Source organism: Glycine max, chromosome 14 (genome assembly GCF_000004515.6).
Source record: "Glycine max cultivar Williams 82 chromosome 14, Glycine_max_v4.0, whole genome shotgun sequence".
Classification (NCBI taxonomy): Eukaryota; Viridiplantae; Streptophyta; class Magnoliopsida; order Fabales; family Fabaceae; genus Glycine; species Glycine max.
The window spans coordinates 5811236-5830252 of NC_038250.2; the positions used below are offsets into that span (position 1 = coordinate 5811236).

General features: G+C 29.7%; 2 protein-coding genes across 2 annotated transcripts; one reads left to right on the forward strand and one right to left on the reverse strand.

Annotated features, from left to right (window-relative positions):
* The first annotated feature begins 3538 nt into the window (after positions 1-3538).
* On the forward strand, positions 3539-5657 carry LOC100306506 (uncharacterized). The gene is given in 3 exon segments (NM_001249102.2): positions 3539-3658; positions 5065-5187; positions 5303-5657. Coding segments are annotated over 3 exon segments (360 nt in total). The 5' UTR covers positions 3539-3571; the 3' UTR covers positions 5453-5657.
* A 554-nt stretch (positions 5658-6211) lies between these two features.
* Positions 6212-12700, reverse strand: LOC100818981 (beta-galactosidase 5). Its single transcript, XM_014767002.3, has 18 exons — positions 12306-12700; positions 11961-12056; positions 11730-11842; positions 11579-11645; positions 11367-11459; positions 10776-10919; positions 10536-10624; positions 10310-10415; positions 10122-10209; positions 9702-9820; positions 9444-9608; positions 9130-9308; positions 8847-8956; positions 8656-8765; positions 8443-8550; positions 7835-7948; positions 7543-7745; positions 6212-6749 (listed from the first exon to the last, which is right to left on the reverse strand). Exons 1-18 carry the CDS (start codon positions 12474-12476, stop codon positions 6626-6628), a joined length of 2199 nt encoding a protein of 732 aa, XP_014622488.1. The 5' UTR covers positions 12477-12700; the 3' UTR covers positions 6212-6625.
* Positions 12701-19017: the final 6317 nt, after the last annotated feature.

The window sequence follows — 19017 nt, forward strand, 5'->3', positions numbered from 1 at the left end:
GAATTGCGAATGGTAATTCAAAATTTCATAATATCCCGATAACACTCAATGTATATTTTCCATAAAAATTAAAACATGCATACACAACTAACAAAGTTTTCATTGTAATTCAACCAAATCATTTTGGAAGATGTATCTTTTTTATTTTCTGAATAATATCTAGCAAAGTTTAACGTGAAAAAACAACAAAGTTTGCATACATTTATTTTTTCTGGTCGTTGCCTGCCCTTATCCCTTCACAGTTGTAGTCTTCAGTTTCCACCATTCCTCTTCCCTTTCCGGCAACCCTTTCGTTTCTCAAATTAAACTCAAATCTTTATGTTCAAATCTCTAATAACATGCATCTTCTTTATGAATATAACATTTAGATCCATGATATCAATACAGAAAATCAACAAAAATACACAAAACAAGTCCTCAAGACAAACCAGAATAAAAAATAATTACAGAGAAAAAGAAGAAAACAATCAATGCTTTCCATCATATATTTGAAATTGTTCACACAACATAACTATTACAGAGAACAAAAACTTACAAAGAACAACCCATCACAGAAAATAAAAGACCGCAAAATCATCGCATCAAGCTAAACCCACCATGAACCACCTCCGTCAAAATTGCAAACCACCTATCATGAAAAACCCACTGCGAACTACCCATCAAAAAAACCAGATCTGATTGAAAAAACTGAGATAAGTCAGAACCCATCACAGAAAAAGAACTCAAGAAAATTTGCTAGATCTAGAAAGGAGAAGGGAGGTGGGTGGTCCTGGGTGTTGGTGATTGATAATTAGTATGCATACTTAATTTTTGTACTTAAATTATATAATAATTACTTTTTTTTCTCTTTTAATGATCCTTTTGACCTAAAGTGTGTGTTTTGTTTTATTATAGAGTTATGGTACATCAACTAAGGATTGAAAAATGTGTGAAAAATTGGAACAACACCTCTACCAGGCCAAACTAGAAGAACAAGCATATGATGGTTTTCTCAAGTCAATTGTAAGATACACGTGTGATAAGCACATATACAAACTTAATTAGAGTTATTCAAGTCAGTTGTAGTTGTACTATACATCTCTGCTTGGCTTGCAATGCACATGTATACATATAGGCTTAACGCGATTTTTCAAAAAACATGACAATGTAATATTTTGAGGTGTTTTATAAGGGGATGTATTATTCCATTGAGGTTAGTTTGTCTAGGGCACGATTCTGAAGAAAAAAAATTCATTTTGGGAGTTTTTCTTCTTTGAAATAATTTTATACGGAAATTTTTTTTTAACATTATATCAAAAATATTTTTAGTAGGCCAAAATATACACCAAATATCATTTTCTAAGCCAAAAATATTTTTTTTCTCTTGAATCTTGTTCTATTTTTATGTCATTATTTATTATTATTGAAGTTTACATTTTTGCACTTTAACATGGAAATATATTTATTTTTAGTTATTTGGTTGTTTAAAATTGAAATTGATATATAGGCTATGTCCAATCAAAGTTCCAATCAACTTCACACTCGTCTGGTTTGATATATTTGTGAAGGAGTTAACCATAGGAAAGAAGAAAAGAAGAGGCTCCTGCCATGCAAGATCCAAGCTGCGGGCCAACGCAAGTCAGAGACAAAGGAGGAAGGAAAGAAGAAAATGAATAGTAGGAGAAAAGGGGTGACAGAGAGTGAAAATAAAAAATCAAATGAAGTAATAACAAAGTTATTTGGTGCTTTATGACCATCCTATATCCAAATTATCTGCACCCTCCATTTAAATATTATCAAATCTAAACGGTCAAGAAATGTTCGCATTGTGCCTACCCTTATAAAACATTCTTGTCATATCGTGCATATCCATCGTTAGCCAAAGTCTATTATACTCCCATTGTATCTTTCATTTTGTCTCACACTTCTCTCTCTTTTCTTCTTATTGTTCTCTAATTATATATATATTTAAAACATTACCATAACATCCTCTCTATTTAATATGATAGGAAGTATGCAATTATGCAAAGAGAGTTAAATGTATTTGGACATCGACAGAGTCCACATGCATCAGTCATGAAATAGCATTTAAATTGGGCAGAAAACATTATAAAAACGTTGCAAGGCCTATTAGCTTTTCCTTTAAGAAAAGTAATAAAAAATTTATTTTTATATTACGTAAAATAATATAAAAATCTCATGTATGTTCAAGACTATTAGTATGTAATCCTTAAAATAAATTAAATTTTAAAAGTAAATAAATTATGTTTTTATTTATTTGTCTGAGATATTTATAAACAATTATTAAAATAGCTCTTTTCATTTAGTTTATTTTTTAAATAGTTAAAATTAAAACTTAAAAAATTTAATGCTCTTATATTAATAACTAATAAAATAATTATAATTTTATACTACTAATTTTTAGTTCATAATTTTTATTAATAAATGTTGGATAGATATAAATGTTTTTTTATATAAAATATAGATTTTTTAGAGGTAAATATAAATGTTAATAATCATGACCACTTCATCATTTATAGGTATCTTCTCAAATTATGAAATCGTGGGTTTGTGAGATCCATACATGTCACACCATATTGATTAAGAGTTTTAATGTGATATTAAATAAAAAACAATTTTAGATAATTAAAAACATTGAATGGACGGTTAACACTTTCCTAATTTTCCTATGAGAAGCCACGACATCGGATGAACAATTGAACACACCTAAAAAAAAACAATTCTTGATCATTAACAAATTAAACAATATATGAATGAACGGTTCATATTTTCCTATAATTTATTGTTGCACGTTTATGACAAAATCAATATATTCTCTCTATCTCCATCTTTCCCGTTTTTCTGTACAAAGTCAATGTATTTTTTTAATATTTTTTAATGATTATATTATATATACTATCTTTTATTCTTGATTAAACTTGTAGAATCAAGTGGCAAAACACTTTTTTTAAAGTAATTATATATTTAAAATTTAAACTTGAAATGACTACACGCTAGTTAACTTAACGTTTCTAGTCAACAAAAACTCAACGCTTAAGATTTTGATACACAAATGGAAAAATATAATTAATATTTTGGATTTTATAGAATTTAACATGTAATTGTTAATATAAATTTTGACTTTTATTAATGAGTTTCCTTTATTTCTCATTCTACAATAAATAATTAATAATATAATATTAAAAAGTAAAAATTAATAAATTATTAGTTTGGATGGTAATAAATTTCATCCTCTCTTTAGTATCGCAATTCAGTCTTATGAATAAAAAAAGATGATTAAAAAAATATATCATTAAAGATAATTAATCAGTTTTTTTTACGAATATTAATATTAATACAATTGATAAATATTTTGTCAATTTTATTTCATGATTAAAAAATAATGAAAACAAACTGGTATAATTAATATAAATAAACAATTAATAATATAATAAGAAAATATTTAATTAGTATTATAAAATTACAGTTAAAGTAGTCAAAACAAAATTAACATTAGGATGAGAGTAGCATATAAGAAGCCTCGACCTTGGGATTTCTCTCACATCATTCTCAATCTGGCTCTCTAAGAAACATGGCTGAAGAGGGTCAGGTTGTCGGCGTCCACACCGTTGATGCGTGGAACCAGCAACTGCAGAATGGAAAAGACTCCCAAAAATTGGTTAGCATCCAAACAAACCTCAACTTCTTCACTAATTTGCTTTCTGCACCTCCCTACTTTCTACTCAACTTTGTTTTGAACTCGAGATCTTTCATTTTACTGTCCCTTTATGTCCTTAATCCCTGTGGATTGCAAAACTATCCAGTCCCTTACCAACAAATCATTAGATGGTCCGAAAAAACTGTGGTTCGGTTACTATATTTTTAATGGTTTAATTACCCTTTAGATCTTATACTTTTTAAATTAATCAGTGAATTTTTAGTCTTTAAATTTTACATTTTAATTTCCAATAAAAAATTTTAACTAATAGATTTAAAAAATTTTAACGACCTAAATCTTTTAAGAATTAAAATATAAATTTTAGGAATTAAAAAATCCATTATCATATTAAAAAAAATTTCTTTTAAAAAAAATTAAAAACTATAAGAATTAAATGGATAATTAAATTATTTTTAATTTATAAAAAAGATTAACAATATATCATATGGAGATTGGTCCGATTTGCATGGTTTTGGAGGGTACAATAATTTATCTTTCATAGGTTATAAAATGTTCACTTTTTTTATAAAAAAAGAAACAATGAAGAAAAAAAATCCTTAGATCCATATGGTGTGCCAGCAAGTATAAACATAGACGTGTGGCTTTTGAGGTGTAGTTGACTTTGCATTTTCACGATCACAAGCCACAACTTTGTCGGCATTGATTATGAATTTAATATGCTTTAATTATTTTTAACGTGGGTTGTTATAATTTTATTTGCTTTTAATCTTCTTAATTTTTTTTTAATTTGCTTGTTTTTTTAAATAATAAATAATCATATGATAGAAATGTGGGATGGATCTAGTTATTTTAAGTCAGTAATCATTAATATTATGAGATTGTATGGAATGTGATAATATTTTAATTTAAAATTAATATTTTTTTAAAGAGTCAAATTAGTTAAAAAATCATGTTTATAAAAATTAAAGATATGCATTCAATCTTATATTGTTAATTTTTTTATACCGTCCTGTATTATAATTGATGCATGTAGACTTTCCTGTGTCCAAATACATTTAAGTTTGTAGTAGCATAGTTTTGATTAGAAAAAACTCTTTGCATAGTTGTGCCATCTAAGTGTATATTACCTGCTTCCTTTCTTTTTTTTTTTATAAGATACCTTCTTCCTTATCTTCTTATCATAGTATTACATAGAGAAATTTCATTTATACTATTTTTTTTATGCTTTTTTTAAATAAGAGAAAAAAATAAGAAGGCGAGAGAAGAAAGATGGAGAGAGAGAGAAATGTGAGATTAGATGTACTATAATTTTGCTGTATGAATAATATATCTATTAAGATTTACAAATTATATATGATGTTATCCTCAAGTTTCTGAAAGAAAATGGCATTGCATTTAATTGCTAGATTGTGGTGGATTTTACTGCTTCCTGGTGTGGTCCATGCCGTTTTATTGCCCCAGTTCTGGCAGAGATTGCTAGGCATACTCCTCAAGTGATCTTCCTCAAGGTGGATGTGGATGAAGTGAGGGTAAGCATATACTAATACATAATTTGAATCAATCTATCCTCTGTCACATTATTTCATTTTGTTTTAATTAAAATTTACTAATAATTCTACAATTGCATTGCATTGATGTTTTCAGCCTGTTGCTGAGGAATATTCCATTGAGGCCATGCCAACCTTCCTCTTCTTGAAAGATGGCAAGATCGTGGATAAGGTTGTTGGTGCTAAGAAGGAGGAGCTGCAACTCACCATAGCCAAGCATGTATCTGCTGCTGCTGCTTCTTCTTGAAGTGAAGTATCATCATATGAAAGAAGATCAAGAATAATGCATTTTAATGTTTTCAAGTCAGTTTGCATGTTTTCTCTATGGATATTGAGTTGGCAGAACATTGAGTGATGTATAAAAATAAAATTGTTGCATTGTCTTTTTTTCGTATTAGCGAATTAATACAATTTTATGAATAAGTATGTGTGTGTTCTATATATTTTTTATCATTGCCGTGACCTTGTTACTTTCTGTGATTTCTTTGCTTCAAGATGGAAGGGGATAGTACTTTGGGTAAACGGAGTGAGACTGGCGCTTGCTATTATCAGTGTTGGTCTAAATAGCTCCAAGATGGAAGGGTACTTTGAAAACTCTACAATCAATTTTTTTTTTTAAACTACAATATTTAGAGTCATGTTTGAGTAATTCACTTTGAAAGAAGTAAGGTCTCTTTACTATGTTGTAAAAATAAGAATAAGGACAAGCTATTTTGTAAATTCTTTCTCTTCGAATGATACCTAAAGAGAAAATAAGGAGTCATTTCACTTGAGAAAGTGTTTTTATTTTCTTATTTTATCTTTAATTATAAATTCTTGAAAATAGGACCCAAAGTAGAAATAATGTAACATTTTTCGTATGGATAAGTGAAAAAAAAAAAAAAAAGCATTTACTTAAGCCTTGAGGTAATGAGGTTTTGGTTTTGAAGGCATTGTAAAACTAAAACCACTAAAAGAAATTCTCTTTGGGTGATGATTGACAAATAAGATACTGTGATGATTAAAATTTAAAAAGCCAACCACTTAAATGCATTGCATGTATTGAGAATTTAAGATATACAAATTACACAAGTGAATAAAAGCACACCTCTGAACTTTGTTATTTTCTCTTATTAAGTACATACTGTAAGAATAAATTAAAAATCAACTTGGTCACACCTTTTTTTTTGTATCATCCACGGTTGTCTATTTTGATGCAAGATCAAGAAGAATGAAGAATTGGAGATGAACACATCAACGCTTGAACCTAACATTTACTTATTCCCTCAACATTATGATCTACCAATGCCAACGGAAGCCAGAGAACGGCACAAGTGGGCATAACCATTTTCTATACTATGGTCCCATCGCATGTTGCTCTGTCAATCACCATTTGACTACTCATATTCACGTCTTTTTTCAGTTCTTTGAATTGGGTTCACTAGTTTGCTGGAGTATGTATTGTCCTTTTTACTAGAGCTATTTTCCAAGGATTCCCACCCAATTCCTCAAATACTACTATCAAGTTCTTTGTTGGCTTTAACCATGATCTTGGCACGTGATACCTACAAAATTCCAAACAGAAAAAATGGGTATGTCTATTCTTCCATTGTCCAATATTCAAGGCAGGGGCTTACATTATATAAGTGTTGTTTTGGACATATTCAACAGTGTGCAGTGTGCATTTGTATAGGAAATGGTTGTCTCATTATCAGTACTCTTACATAGAGTAGTGCTAATCACAACCAAAAAAAAAAAATATACCACTCTGCACACAATTGTTTTACTCTATGCAAGATATTGACCTTGATTGAGTAAAATTTTCAGTAAATAATTACAAGGACAAAAATTAAAATAAAAAACAAAATCAATAAAACTTTTTCACAAGTTAACAATTGTACCTCAGTTTTTGGAGAGATTAGATGAAAGAGCATCTACAAAATTTGAAGTGTAAAAATTGATTTTAACTTATGAGAGATGTTTAGTTCATGAGTTTGTTTAAACTATAAAAAGATAACTTTAAAATAAGTGTTTTTTTATATAAGTATTTTTTTAATAAACAGATAGAATTTGCTTCTCAAAAAAACAAAATTATTTATTTTAAATAAAATCAGTTTAGACAAACACATCATAAATCCATAAAACTGCTTATTTTATTTTAAAAAACACTTATTTTAAAAAATAAACTTAAACAAACTAGCTTATAAAGAAGTTTATTCAAATAAGGTCATGTCTGACACACCACACAAACACAATGGCTCTGTGATCTGCATAGAGGTGTGTGATTTTGTCACACAGTTGAGTAGAATTTTACAAAGGATAAGGATGTAATGTTGAAGCTGAATAGAAAAGTAATACCATCGTTGAGTAGGTTGTCCACAACCAAGTTGGCACTTTGCAGGCCGGTATGTCCCAGCATAGTTGCAAGAACCACAAGCACCCTTTGCATAAACCATCCAATATCTCCCTATGCTTTGTCCATTGATCCATACTTGACCCTTTCCCATGCTGCTCAGGTCCAAGGCCAATGGTTCAACTCCATCAGGTGCATTGAAATAAGCCTGAATGTTCCATCAATCATAAGCTTCTCAATTCTCATTTTACACTCTAGAAGATGCTGTTATCATCACAAACCAGTAATAATTCTTACCTTGTGCCATTTCAACTGTGACTGGCTTCGGACAGCTAGTGAGTCTCTCACCCAGTCAACAGATGAGACTCCATTGGGAGACACCAAATTCATAGCCTCTCCTTTTAGGCCAATCTGTGTGATTAGAATTTAGATACCATAGTTAGAAACTAATTTCTCTTAGGGGGTGTTTGGTAGGGGAGAAAATTTTTCATGCCCCAAAATCATGATTCTTGGGAATCATGAATTCCGGAAATCATGTTTATTGGGAATGAATAAAATTTGTTTAGTTAACCATTGAAAATCTTTAAATAATTTTTCTAAAAATAAAAAAGTTATGTGATATTTTTACTAATAACTTTAATTATTTATCACATTAAATAATTTAATAAAAGTAACATGATGTATGATTCTTACCCCTCCTAGGGAATGTTTGTGGGAATGTGAGTTAAAAATGATTCTTGGGAATCATAGTTTTCCAGAAATATGTTTCTTAAAAATGAGTACCAAACGTAAGTTTCCCAAGTTAAGATTCTAGAGAAAATAAAAATTTCTCTCCTACCAAACACCCCCTTAATGTTTAATGAATCCCATGTATACATCATAAGTTAGATTTGTGTGCATCAAACCTGGTATGACCACTTCTGCCAAGTCAAATCTTTCTGTCCATGGTCAAGACCATGAAGCAAAACTCCAGTGATCCCAGCCTTCCATGTTTCAAAATGGAATCCAACATTCTAGGAAAAAAAAAAAGAACAAAATCAATCAATTTTTATTGAAACATTCAAGCAGTGCAAAGGGGTAATCAAGTTCAAATTTGAGTACTAAAGCAAGGTACTAACTGGTAATCCAACAGCAACACTGAGAAGTGCTATTTTATTAGTTCCTGCACGTAGGTTGACAGGGCCATTAAATGTGCAACTTCTGTCTTCACTTGTCCCAAAAGCGGAGCCTGTAAAAGGAAATAGGAATCATATCATGTTAAGTTGAACTTTGATTGCAAACATAGTAACTACCAAATTTAACTACTAACCTGAAAATTGACCATTAACAAACACATGAACAGCATGGCCTGCAGAATGCACAGTAATGCTGGGCTTGTTCCTTCCTCTAAGAAAGGATTCTGATGAACTTATGTCAGCACTGTGGCATGCAAACCAGAAAACAGTTAGATTTCAACTGCTGAGAACTAAGAAGAGAATAAGAACTTATGTCTTGCTTTACTTTTAGGCAAATGACTCAAAAAGCTTCTAATTTAATTCATTTGAGTGTTGTTTGAAAATCTAGAAGATAATCTACATATCAAGTAACTTTACCTGGTTATATACCATAGATAGTCACTAGTGTCTCTGGTAGTGCTGATCTGTTCTAATAGTCCAGAAGCTGTAATCTTGGAACTTTCGGCTAGCGAAGATACATCTTCATCATAGGTCTCCCATGATAACAACCTAGAATTGCTAGGCAACATTTGTATCTGTGAAGTTTGAAAACTTACCTACATGAAGGCATAACAATCCAATCAATAACTTGATGCAAAGGGAAAAGCTGGTAAGAAATGCTTGATGGAACAACAATAGCTTCCATCATACTTAATTACGATAGAACAAAAGACCACTTCAAATGTTCTTACTCTTGCAGTGTTAAATACATCTGTTCTACAATCTGGGAGGATACTTATTGACCAAGGAGGCAAGTCATAGTTCCTGTTATTGAACTTCACTCTTGCAGCAGAATTCGAATGGTAGTTTGCTAGAAAAGCTGCACATGCTCCATTTTTTGAAGAGAACACATGAGCCTGGAAGTGGAAAATAACTAAGACATGGATAATTCTTGTCATTGTGAAAGTAACTTATCGTAAAGAATTACGCAACTAGACGAGGCAACTGACCTGCTCATACGTTCCTAATGATGTGACAGTGGGATCTGAAGAAACCAAAGCATGTTCACATTGCTTAATAGCTTTATGAAGGTCCTTCAAATGACCATACTTAGGTTCCCTGATCAAACCTGAACATAGTAACGCACTCAATTACAATATGCTAATACAGATGACGATAGAACAGATTATGAGACAAGCTATCTTTTTAACAAGTAAATCAAAATTCAGTGTGTCTGTGTGCATCTATACTTGAATAATTAAGGGAGTACTATGTCACAGACTTGGTTGTCATTAGAACAAAAATGAATAGAATTTATAGCTGAGTAAATTACAATTAAATGTTATAGATAGATGCCAAGTGATTTCATGTTTAAAACAAAATAATCAAAGAATCATCTCGGGATGTTTTTAAAAGCATAATTATCTGACCGTATTCATCAATTGGAGCATCATAGTCATAGCTTGTAGTAATGAATGGCCCTCCAGCCGATCGTCCAAAATTTGTTCCTCCATGGTACTATCATTTGTCATTAAGCCCATGAATAATACTTATATTTACAAATTAAGGCAGCACATGTTTTGTTTAAATGAGAAATAAATCATTGAAGGAGACCAACCATATAGTAATTGAAAAGTGAGCCACCCTTTTGAACGAAACGAGCAACTGCAAATGCTAGATCTTGAACTGGTCGCTGATAAATTGGACCACCAAATTCTGTAAACCTGATGTCCAAAAGAGAATAGGAAGAAGAGAGAAGAAGATCAAAAGGGTAAAGACTTCAGATAACCATATCTAAAGTTTCACTTCACAACCAACTCAAGAAACAATACCATATAGCTTACCAGCCACTCCAAGACTCAGTCCAAAGGCTAGGCTTGTATGGTTTATTTGGAGAGAAATAATCACAATAAAATCCATTACATGTATTTATCTGTTGAGAAGAATTGGATGGAGCCTTAATAAAAATCTAATGGTGATGAACTTAAAGAAAGAGAAAAGGATTATTATTGAAGTCATTCCCCACTAATAGTGTAACAACTGAAGCTAATGAGTAAGGGAGCTAAGAACTTGAGATGGCTCACCACTGGATCTGGGGCATCATCTTGCTTGCACATCACCCAGGGGACACCTGTGGCTAATCCAACGGCCATCTTTGCAGCCCAATTTGTGTATGCATGACCAGCAGCTCCCAGTTGCCCGCTTTCTGGTCCATACTCATTCTCAATCTAGAAATTTCAAACAAAAATGGAGACAAATTTAAAGATTTTTTCTTCAAGTAGTGATTTGTTAGCATGAATTTTGTGAGTTCTAGATCCACTCCACAATTTTATCTTCAGACGTGTGCGATAGTTACACTACACTGTCTTCAAAAACTTATTCGCATGGTGTGGTAGTGCCCATGATTTAACATGTTCTTCCCAATAATGACTGGAGTAACAGAATTGACAAGATTTTCAATTACAAACCCAGGATCTTAAAAAATTTTGAGAAAAAAAGAAGATAGAATTATCCTTAAGTAGTGATTTATTAGAATGAATTTTGTGAGTTCCAGGACCACTCCAGAATTTTTTAACATCAAGATTTCACTTTCGGTGAGGAACTTATTCCCATGGAAAAAACACTTTCAGCTATTATGCTCCTTTACTAAAAAATAGGTGAAAGGAACTGCCTACCTGAGAGAGAATGATTGGGCCACCCTGAGACTGAAATAACTTTTCATTCTTCATCATCTGCACTATTTTCTGAGTAAAACCTTGCATTGCAGCCTAAAAGTAAAAAAAGTTAAAAAAAAAAGTATTTTTCTGGTTAAGACCAGTCAAAACTTGTTGAGTAAGAAGAGAGACTCAGAAGACAAAGAAATAAATTTTTTAAATTAAGATACAACCTTAAAAGGGCCATTATCTGTTCTGAAGCTGATGCCAGGAACATACTTCAACCAAACAGGAAATCCTCTACACCATCATCAAACAATGTGATTAAGCATTGATACTAAGAAACCAAAGAAATCCACTAGGGAAAGTTGAAAGTGCATGTACCCAAAGTTCCACTCAGCACACACATAAGGTCCAATGCGAAGATGGACATAGAGCCCCACCCTTTGCACTGTCTTAATGAACCGTACCAGATCGTTCCTCCCTTCAAAATTGTACTGCAACCCAACACCATAAAAATAGCACACAAACCAAAAAAACAGTGTGAGATGGTACTTGAGAATTTTGAAACTGAATTCAATGAAATGAGGATCCAGATTCCAGAGTGGTTGGTACATTGCCAGGAGATGGTTCATGAACATTCCAAAAGACATAAGTGTCGATGACATCAAGGCCTCCGTCTTTTGCCTTCCGAATTAGATCCTCCCACATCTACAACAACACACACATTTCAAACAAGGAGATATAAGATTGGTCCAATGGTTGGAAAAGGGAGAAGGGAGAAGGGAGAGGTTGCTGGGTTCGAATCCCCGACTGATATTTCTAACAAAGCTAACATAAAAACACGCACACATTTCAAACAGACAACTCAGAAACACAACAAACTACAAACAAAACAAAAACAAAAACGTTGAAAGAAAAGGGTGACATAATGGCATATAAAATAAATAATATACATACTTCAGGGGTGCTTCTGGGGTAGTGAATGGAGCCAGAGATGAGGATTCTCCTTTGGCCATTGATGATAATGGCCTTCCTATCATAGGTGACACTGCAATGGATCAACTCAGAACCAACAAAGAGAACACTGAAGACAAGCAACAGAAGCTTGGAAACTGAGTTGGTTTCCATAGCTTCTTGTAATGTTTATATTTATCCCCTACTATACAACTGAATGGAGGGAAAGTTTTGAAACTATATAAGAGAGACAGAGAGAGAGAGAGAGTGAGGTATGGGTTCTGTTCTTGAATCTGATCTAAAACTGTGTAGTACCTATGACCATTGTGCTTTTGTCTGTGATTCTTTCTGCTAGTAAGTGGTACCAACTGCTACTTACTAAGAGTTCCACACATGTCAGGGAATTGTGTTTTATTTTATTATTATTACCATTTATATTTATGTTTATGTTTTGTTTTGATATTTGGACTGTTTTGCTTAGGTCACAAGAGTTTGAGAACTAGAAAAGCTTGTTCTTTTGCTTTTTAATCAAAGCCGTATTTATTGCTCCAAGTCTTCAACTTTACAACAGCCACATTTACAGCAAACCAAGCTTTAGTCAAAAAAATAAAAAATTGATACTGTTGCAATGAATAAGTTATCTTATGCAACCCAGGGGATAAATCGGAAAATTTATACCAAATGAATCCTAACTAATTATATAAATAAATTTGATATTACACTTTAATTTAAAAATTTTAAGACTTAGATTTATAAATTTTTTTCTAATTTATATATGATATTCAACTTTTCTATTTTTACATTAAGTGAAACTTTATATCATATTTATGCTTCAATAACATCTTGATCCCGTTGGACCCCACCCATCATATTAGAGTTTGCTTTGAGTTAAAGAGTTAAACGCAGCGGAATTTCAAATTTAAAGTTTATTTTATTTTATATATATTATATAGCATTGTAGTAGTAGATATGTAATATCATATCAACAAGTTTTAAGAATTAAAGTAAAAAATAATTTACTAAATAGGAAATATTTTTGACATGCAAGATCCACACCAAATGTGCTTTTGACATTTTGAATGTAATTAAATGTATTTTAGACATTTAAAACAATCCATTTAAATAATAAAAGTTAAAAACATTTTACTAAGTTGGAATTATTTTTAAGCAGCCAATTTTACTTAATAATATATTAGTTATAGTATTTATTAATTTTTTAATAATTATTTTTTATTTTATAATATCTTTTAATGTGTGTGTGCGCGAACAATAATACAAATGACAAAATAAATTAACAGATATTTTGATATATCTATTAAATTTTTTTATCATTTGTAACCACACTAAAATTTAATTATTATAAAATTTAATATCTATATATATGATATACATATTACATTATTCATTAAATTTTTTATCACTTTAATTTTAAAAAAATAAGTTATAAAATATTTTTATGATACATAAAATTCAAATATACGTTAATATAATAAAAATATAATGATAAATATATAATATTGTATTTAAAATTAATTTTGTGATACATTTTTTATTTAATTAAAATAGTGTGTACGTGTATTTTTACTTTATATCTATTGTGTCTTATTAATTTATATATGCATTATATAAAGGTTTAATTAAGTTTCATATATCTGAAAAATAAGTTATTTTTAGATTATTATCTATTTATATATATAGTTAAGAGTTACATCACTAAAAGTGTTATCAATTTTATTCTTGTTTAAAATGAGCAATGTATAAATTATAAATTACATTAAAAATTTATATAGCATTAAAATGTTTAATAAATTACTTCAATTATCTATAATATTTTATATATTTCATTTTTTCAATCACAATTTCATTAATTTTTTACTAATAAGATTAAATACACACATTATCTTACAAATTTTATTTACAATCAACCATTTAAAATTACAATTGGATAAAAAAAATCATTTTTTGCATAACTTTTATATATTTAAATATATTTTTTTCACCTTAAATTAGTGCAACCAACTAGTATTATATGTCGTAATTAAAACATTAGTATGCCTAGGTGAATTCAAACGACTAATAGTTTATTTTTGATTAATTACATTTAAAAAATGCATTTGATATTTGAGACATTCAATCTTTATCTTTTTGTTGGTTGTAAAAATTGAGAGGAGGAACTAGATGAGAAAAAGAAAGTGGAGGGGTGAGGCTCAAACATAAAAAAAGAAAATAAATGTTTAAAACTAAAAGGGGTTAAAAAGAAAAATGAAAGTACAGTAAAATTGAGAATTAAAATTTCAAATAAGTCAAATAATTTTATTATAAACACATGGCATCATGTTAATTATAATATAAATTATTTTATATTTACATTTGTCACATCACATGACAATAAATTGATTGTTAATTTAGACTTAGACACGTGAATAACAAGTTAATTGTTGTACACTTAAATGAAGTGACACAATAATTACATTGTCAAGTAATATGACAACATGAAAGTTATTATTATACACTTAGGCTCACATGATAACATGTTAATTATTATACACATTAATAAAATAAAGTAATACGATAATTATACTTGTCGAGTTACATGACATCACATTTATTATATACTTAAATGAAGTGACACAATAGTTACACCTGTCCAACGACGTGACACATGTAAGTTACTTTTATACACTTATTCACATGATAACATGTAAGTTACTATACACATTAATAAGATGACATAATAGTTACACTTGTCAAGTCACATGTCTTCTCATTTATTATATACTTGAATGAAATGATATAATAGTTACACCTGCCAAGTGACATGACAATATATATAAGTTATTTTTATACAATAAAACACTTAAAAATATGTCAATTATTATATATATTAATGAAGTGAGCAATATAGAGTTTCACATGTCAAATTTACATGGCATCACATTGTGTGTTACACATGTTATTAATGTCAAATAATGTCATGTATGTTTGTTTGCACCATAATTCATTGAAAAAAAATTATTAATTTCTATCTCATTTGGAGTGGATTAGGGTTCACATAAGAGAATAGAAAGAAGAGAACGTAGAAAGAAAAAATAATAGATATAATATTTGATATGATGTGGAATATAAAAGTAAGATAAATAGGTAAAAGGTAAATTGTAAGATAGTGAAAAATATGTGTTAGAAGGATTGAATTCTTTTCAAGGAAACAGATCCTCAGCAATAACATTACTACCGCAGAAGATTTTAACCATCCATTAATTACTTTTTTTATAATAATTTTTATCATAAAAGGCAAGTTTAAAATAATTAATGGTGAGATTGTAAACACTATAGAGTGTATTTTTTTCACCGCAGAGGATCCTGTCCCTAGCTAGCATGTATTTTTTTTTCCTCCATTTTTGTAAGTGTTATATATATAGTGATATTATTTTGATAGTTCATGTGCGATGTCCAATACAAAAAACCCTACAGTCGTGAATCATACGTGTAGAAAATAATCATAATCCCGAATTAGTATTTTTTTAATTTACACTATTTTGTCTTATTTTGGTCTACAATATATCAATCCATTTTTTTTCCTGAACAAATTAGGGTAACATTTTCAATAACTTTTTGCATTTTTAATTATGCTTTTTTCTTTTGGATATGCTTTTCCTGTCCCTGAAAACTACATTTCTCTTGAATTTTATATGCCATTGCCACCATGCCAAATATCTAACAATTTTTGTTATTAAAAAACTCTTTTCTTTTCTTTTTATATATATATCTTTTCCTCTGGCGATAGGAGTAGCAACCCTGTACCACAATGTGTGCACCTTGTTACTTGTTTGCATGTGCAGTAGACCCATGGTGCAGTAGACCCTGTACCACAATGTCAAACTAGATGAGTTTATTATTATTCTCTCTCATGACGACAAATTTTATCATCTATGCGAGTTTTGTTCTGTTATTTGTTCGTGATGCCCTTGTCTTGCGGGGGTTTAGAATTTGCTTCCATGTGACATGATATTTCATATTCGTGTGGTCTCGTGATTTTGCCTTTTCTTTTTTCCTTCTCCTTTTCCTCAATAAGAGAAAAGGAAAATGTGTACGCATGCTAACTTTTATAGATAATAATGAAGTAATGTAATGTTTTAGTTAACGTGTCAAATTAATGTACCATATATAGGCCATGAACTGATCTGTACATTAAATATGTTTATTTGCCTTGGAAAGAGATGTGTAAATCTATAAATATTAGTAACTTTTATTTATAGATAATAATGGAGTAGTATTATTGTTAATGTTTCAAATTAATATACTATATATAGTAATTATAGGTAATGAGCTACTGAGCTACTCTGTAATTTGGACATATATGTGCCACTTTTGATAACGGAAATGATATTATAAAAATAAATAAATATACGGTTTATTAGTTTGAAGTTGAAAAAAAAAATGAAATGTTTTTTCTCTTTAATTACTAATTTTAACTTATAAAAACTCTAAGTAATTTTTTATGTTTTTATTTTTAAAAAATATTTTTAATTAATTAAGAAACACATTAAAATCCCAAATAAAAAAGCATCTTACGATGCTAATTCTTTGATTAAATCATTTGAAAGTTCTAAAGGTGTAGATAATTATTTTTTTTACTTCATTTAATAATTTGATATTCTTACTACACTTGATAGATTTGTAGAATGGATCGCGTAATTCTTGATTTATAAGTTTAAAGGCGTAGATGTTTTTTTTTTTTTTTAACTCTTCAGTGTTAACTATTAAGCAAGGGGCTAGGAACCCACAGATGACATTCTAATATTCAAGTTAACGAGAAATCTAGCATCAAAGTTTGTAAGATATAATGTGTGCATGCGTGAAAATGTTAGTTGCTGTCTTTCGTAAGATTATTTTTGGTTATCTTTATCCTTATATATAAATACTAAATTATTATTATTTTAATTTTCTTATATGGTTAAAAATAAGTGTAAGGTATAAAAAGGTTAAAATATCAGTAAATCGTTACATATCATTTTCCTTCTATTAATCAGTCTGCGAGGGAACATGCACCAAATTCTAATATATAATGATGATCTTGATCTAATTAATAAGAATATATAATAATGATCAGTTAGGCCTTTTTTTGTGTGTGTGTACTTAGACCTTTTCTTTTTCGTAGTTTTATCTTTGTTTTTTTCTTTCAATGACAATATGCTTGCGTACGTAGTATATTATGATGGCTTACAAATAGAGTACATATGCAAATGGCATCGATCTGCATTTGTTTTATTTTGGTTTTAGGTGTCTTGGCCAAGGAAGAAACAAACATTTTTCTTTTGGTAGTAAAAAGAAACAATGCTGTTTGGCGTACCATTGTTACTTTAATATTTATTAGTAGCTGGCATCACGGTTTTTTCTCTACCTAAGACCGTGGCGTTTCTAATTAGAAAAAGTAAGGTAATAACATTGGCAACTGTTATTGACTGCTATTCAATGCATTCTTCCTTCCGATTTGCTAATATTCCCAAATCAAAAGTACTATATATCAACTACCAAATATGTGTCGGTTGTAACTGGAAATATTCTTACCCACCAAGCTTAGTGTGGTAAGGACCATGGTATTTTTTTATTTTTTTTTATAATCGTGTGACAATTATATAGAGTATTTATTAATTTTATTAATAATTAATTTTCTTTAGAAAATTTGTTTGCTAATCATTCGTCATGGAATTTCTTCTTCCACCATTTATTTTTTTATTTGCTAAACTCAAACTTTGAAATTTTATTTAAGGAGTTGGAGTCCAATTTCACTTAAAATAACATGTTAATATATATCATGGTGCATGTTTGAAACAAAATTTGACACATAGATCCACACTCTTTTTCCATATTCAGATATTTAAATAAAACACAAAAATGATTTCAAATTGCGTCAATTAAATGTTGTTTTTCACAGTTACGATGAGTGTCCAAACATTCTTTCTGATAGATGGCAAAAAAATCTTATTTCTCAAGCATGTAATTAGGATTCAATCATCAGGTTCATGTATAAAAAACATCCATTATAGTGTTTGGTTTGAATTCACCCAAATAAAAAATAATTTCTTACCCCATGAAGACAATTAATTTCCGTTTCTATGTCTCTTTCAAGTCCTGAAAACAATTAAAGAAACATTAATTTGTAATTTGTATATTATTATATTTTGAAAATCTTATCGAAGATATAAAAAAGTATAAGGAGACAGCTAGCGCGAGACATCGTAGTTTGTTTCTCTGCAATGTTTTTTCAATTCCCATTGTACTAAGCTACAAATGCAATAACATGATGGTTATATTTGTAGATGGGATGTTTCCTTTCCTTGAACGTCGGTGCGAGCTATTTAATGCCGAGGATGAGGTGAGATAACGACACTAAGGTAGGGTTGGTGTATATAATTATGTTTCCTCTTGCATGCATGAGTGGCAATGTGTGGTGACCCCATTGCAATGGATATAAACAAGGAGAATAGTAATCATTAGCCTTGCCACTCAGATTATTTATTTATGAAAAATGTTTGATAAACACTTAATATGTATTCAATACATAAAGAAAAAATAAAAAATTTAAAAAGAGTAGTGAAAAAAGTATAAGTATAATAAGTTTATATGGTGATAGGTAGAGAAAGATTAAAAAAAATATTAATAAAATGTTTAAAATAAAAAATAATTTATATATCATTATTTTTATTTATTTTGT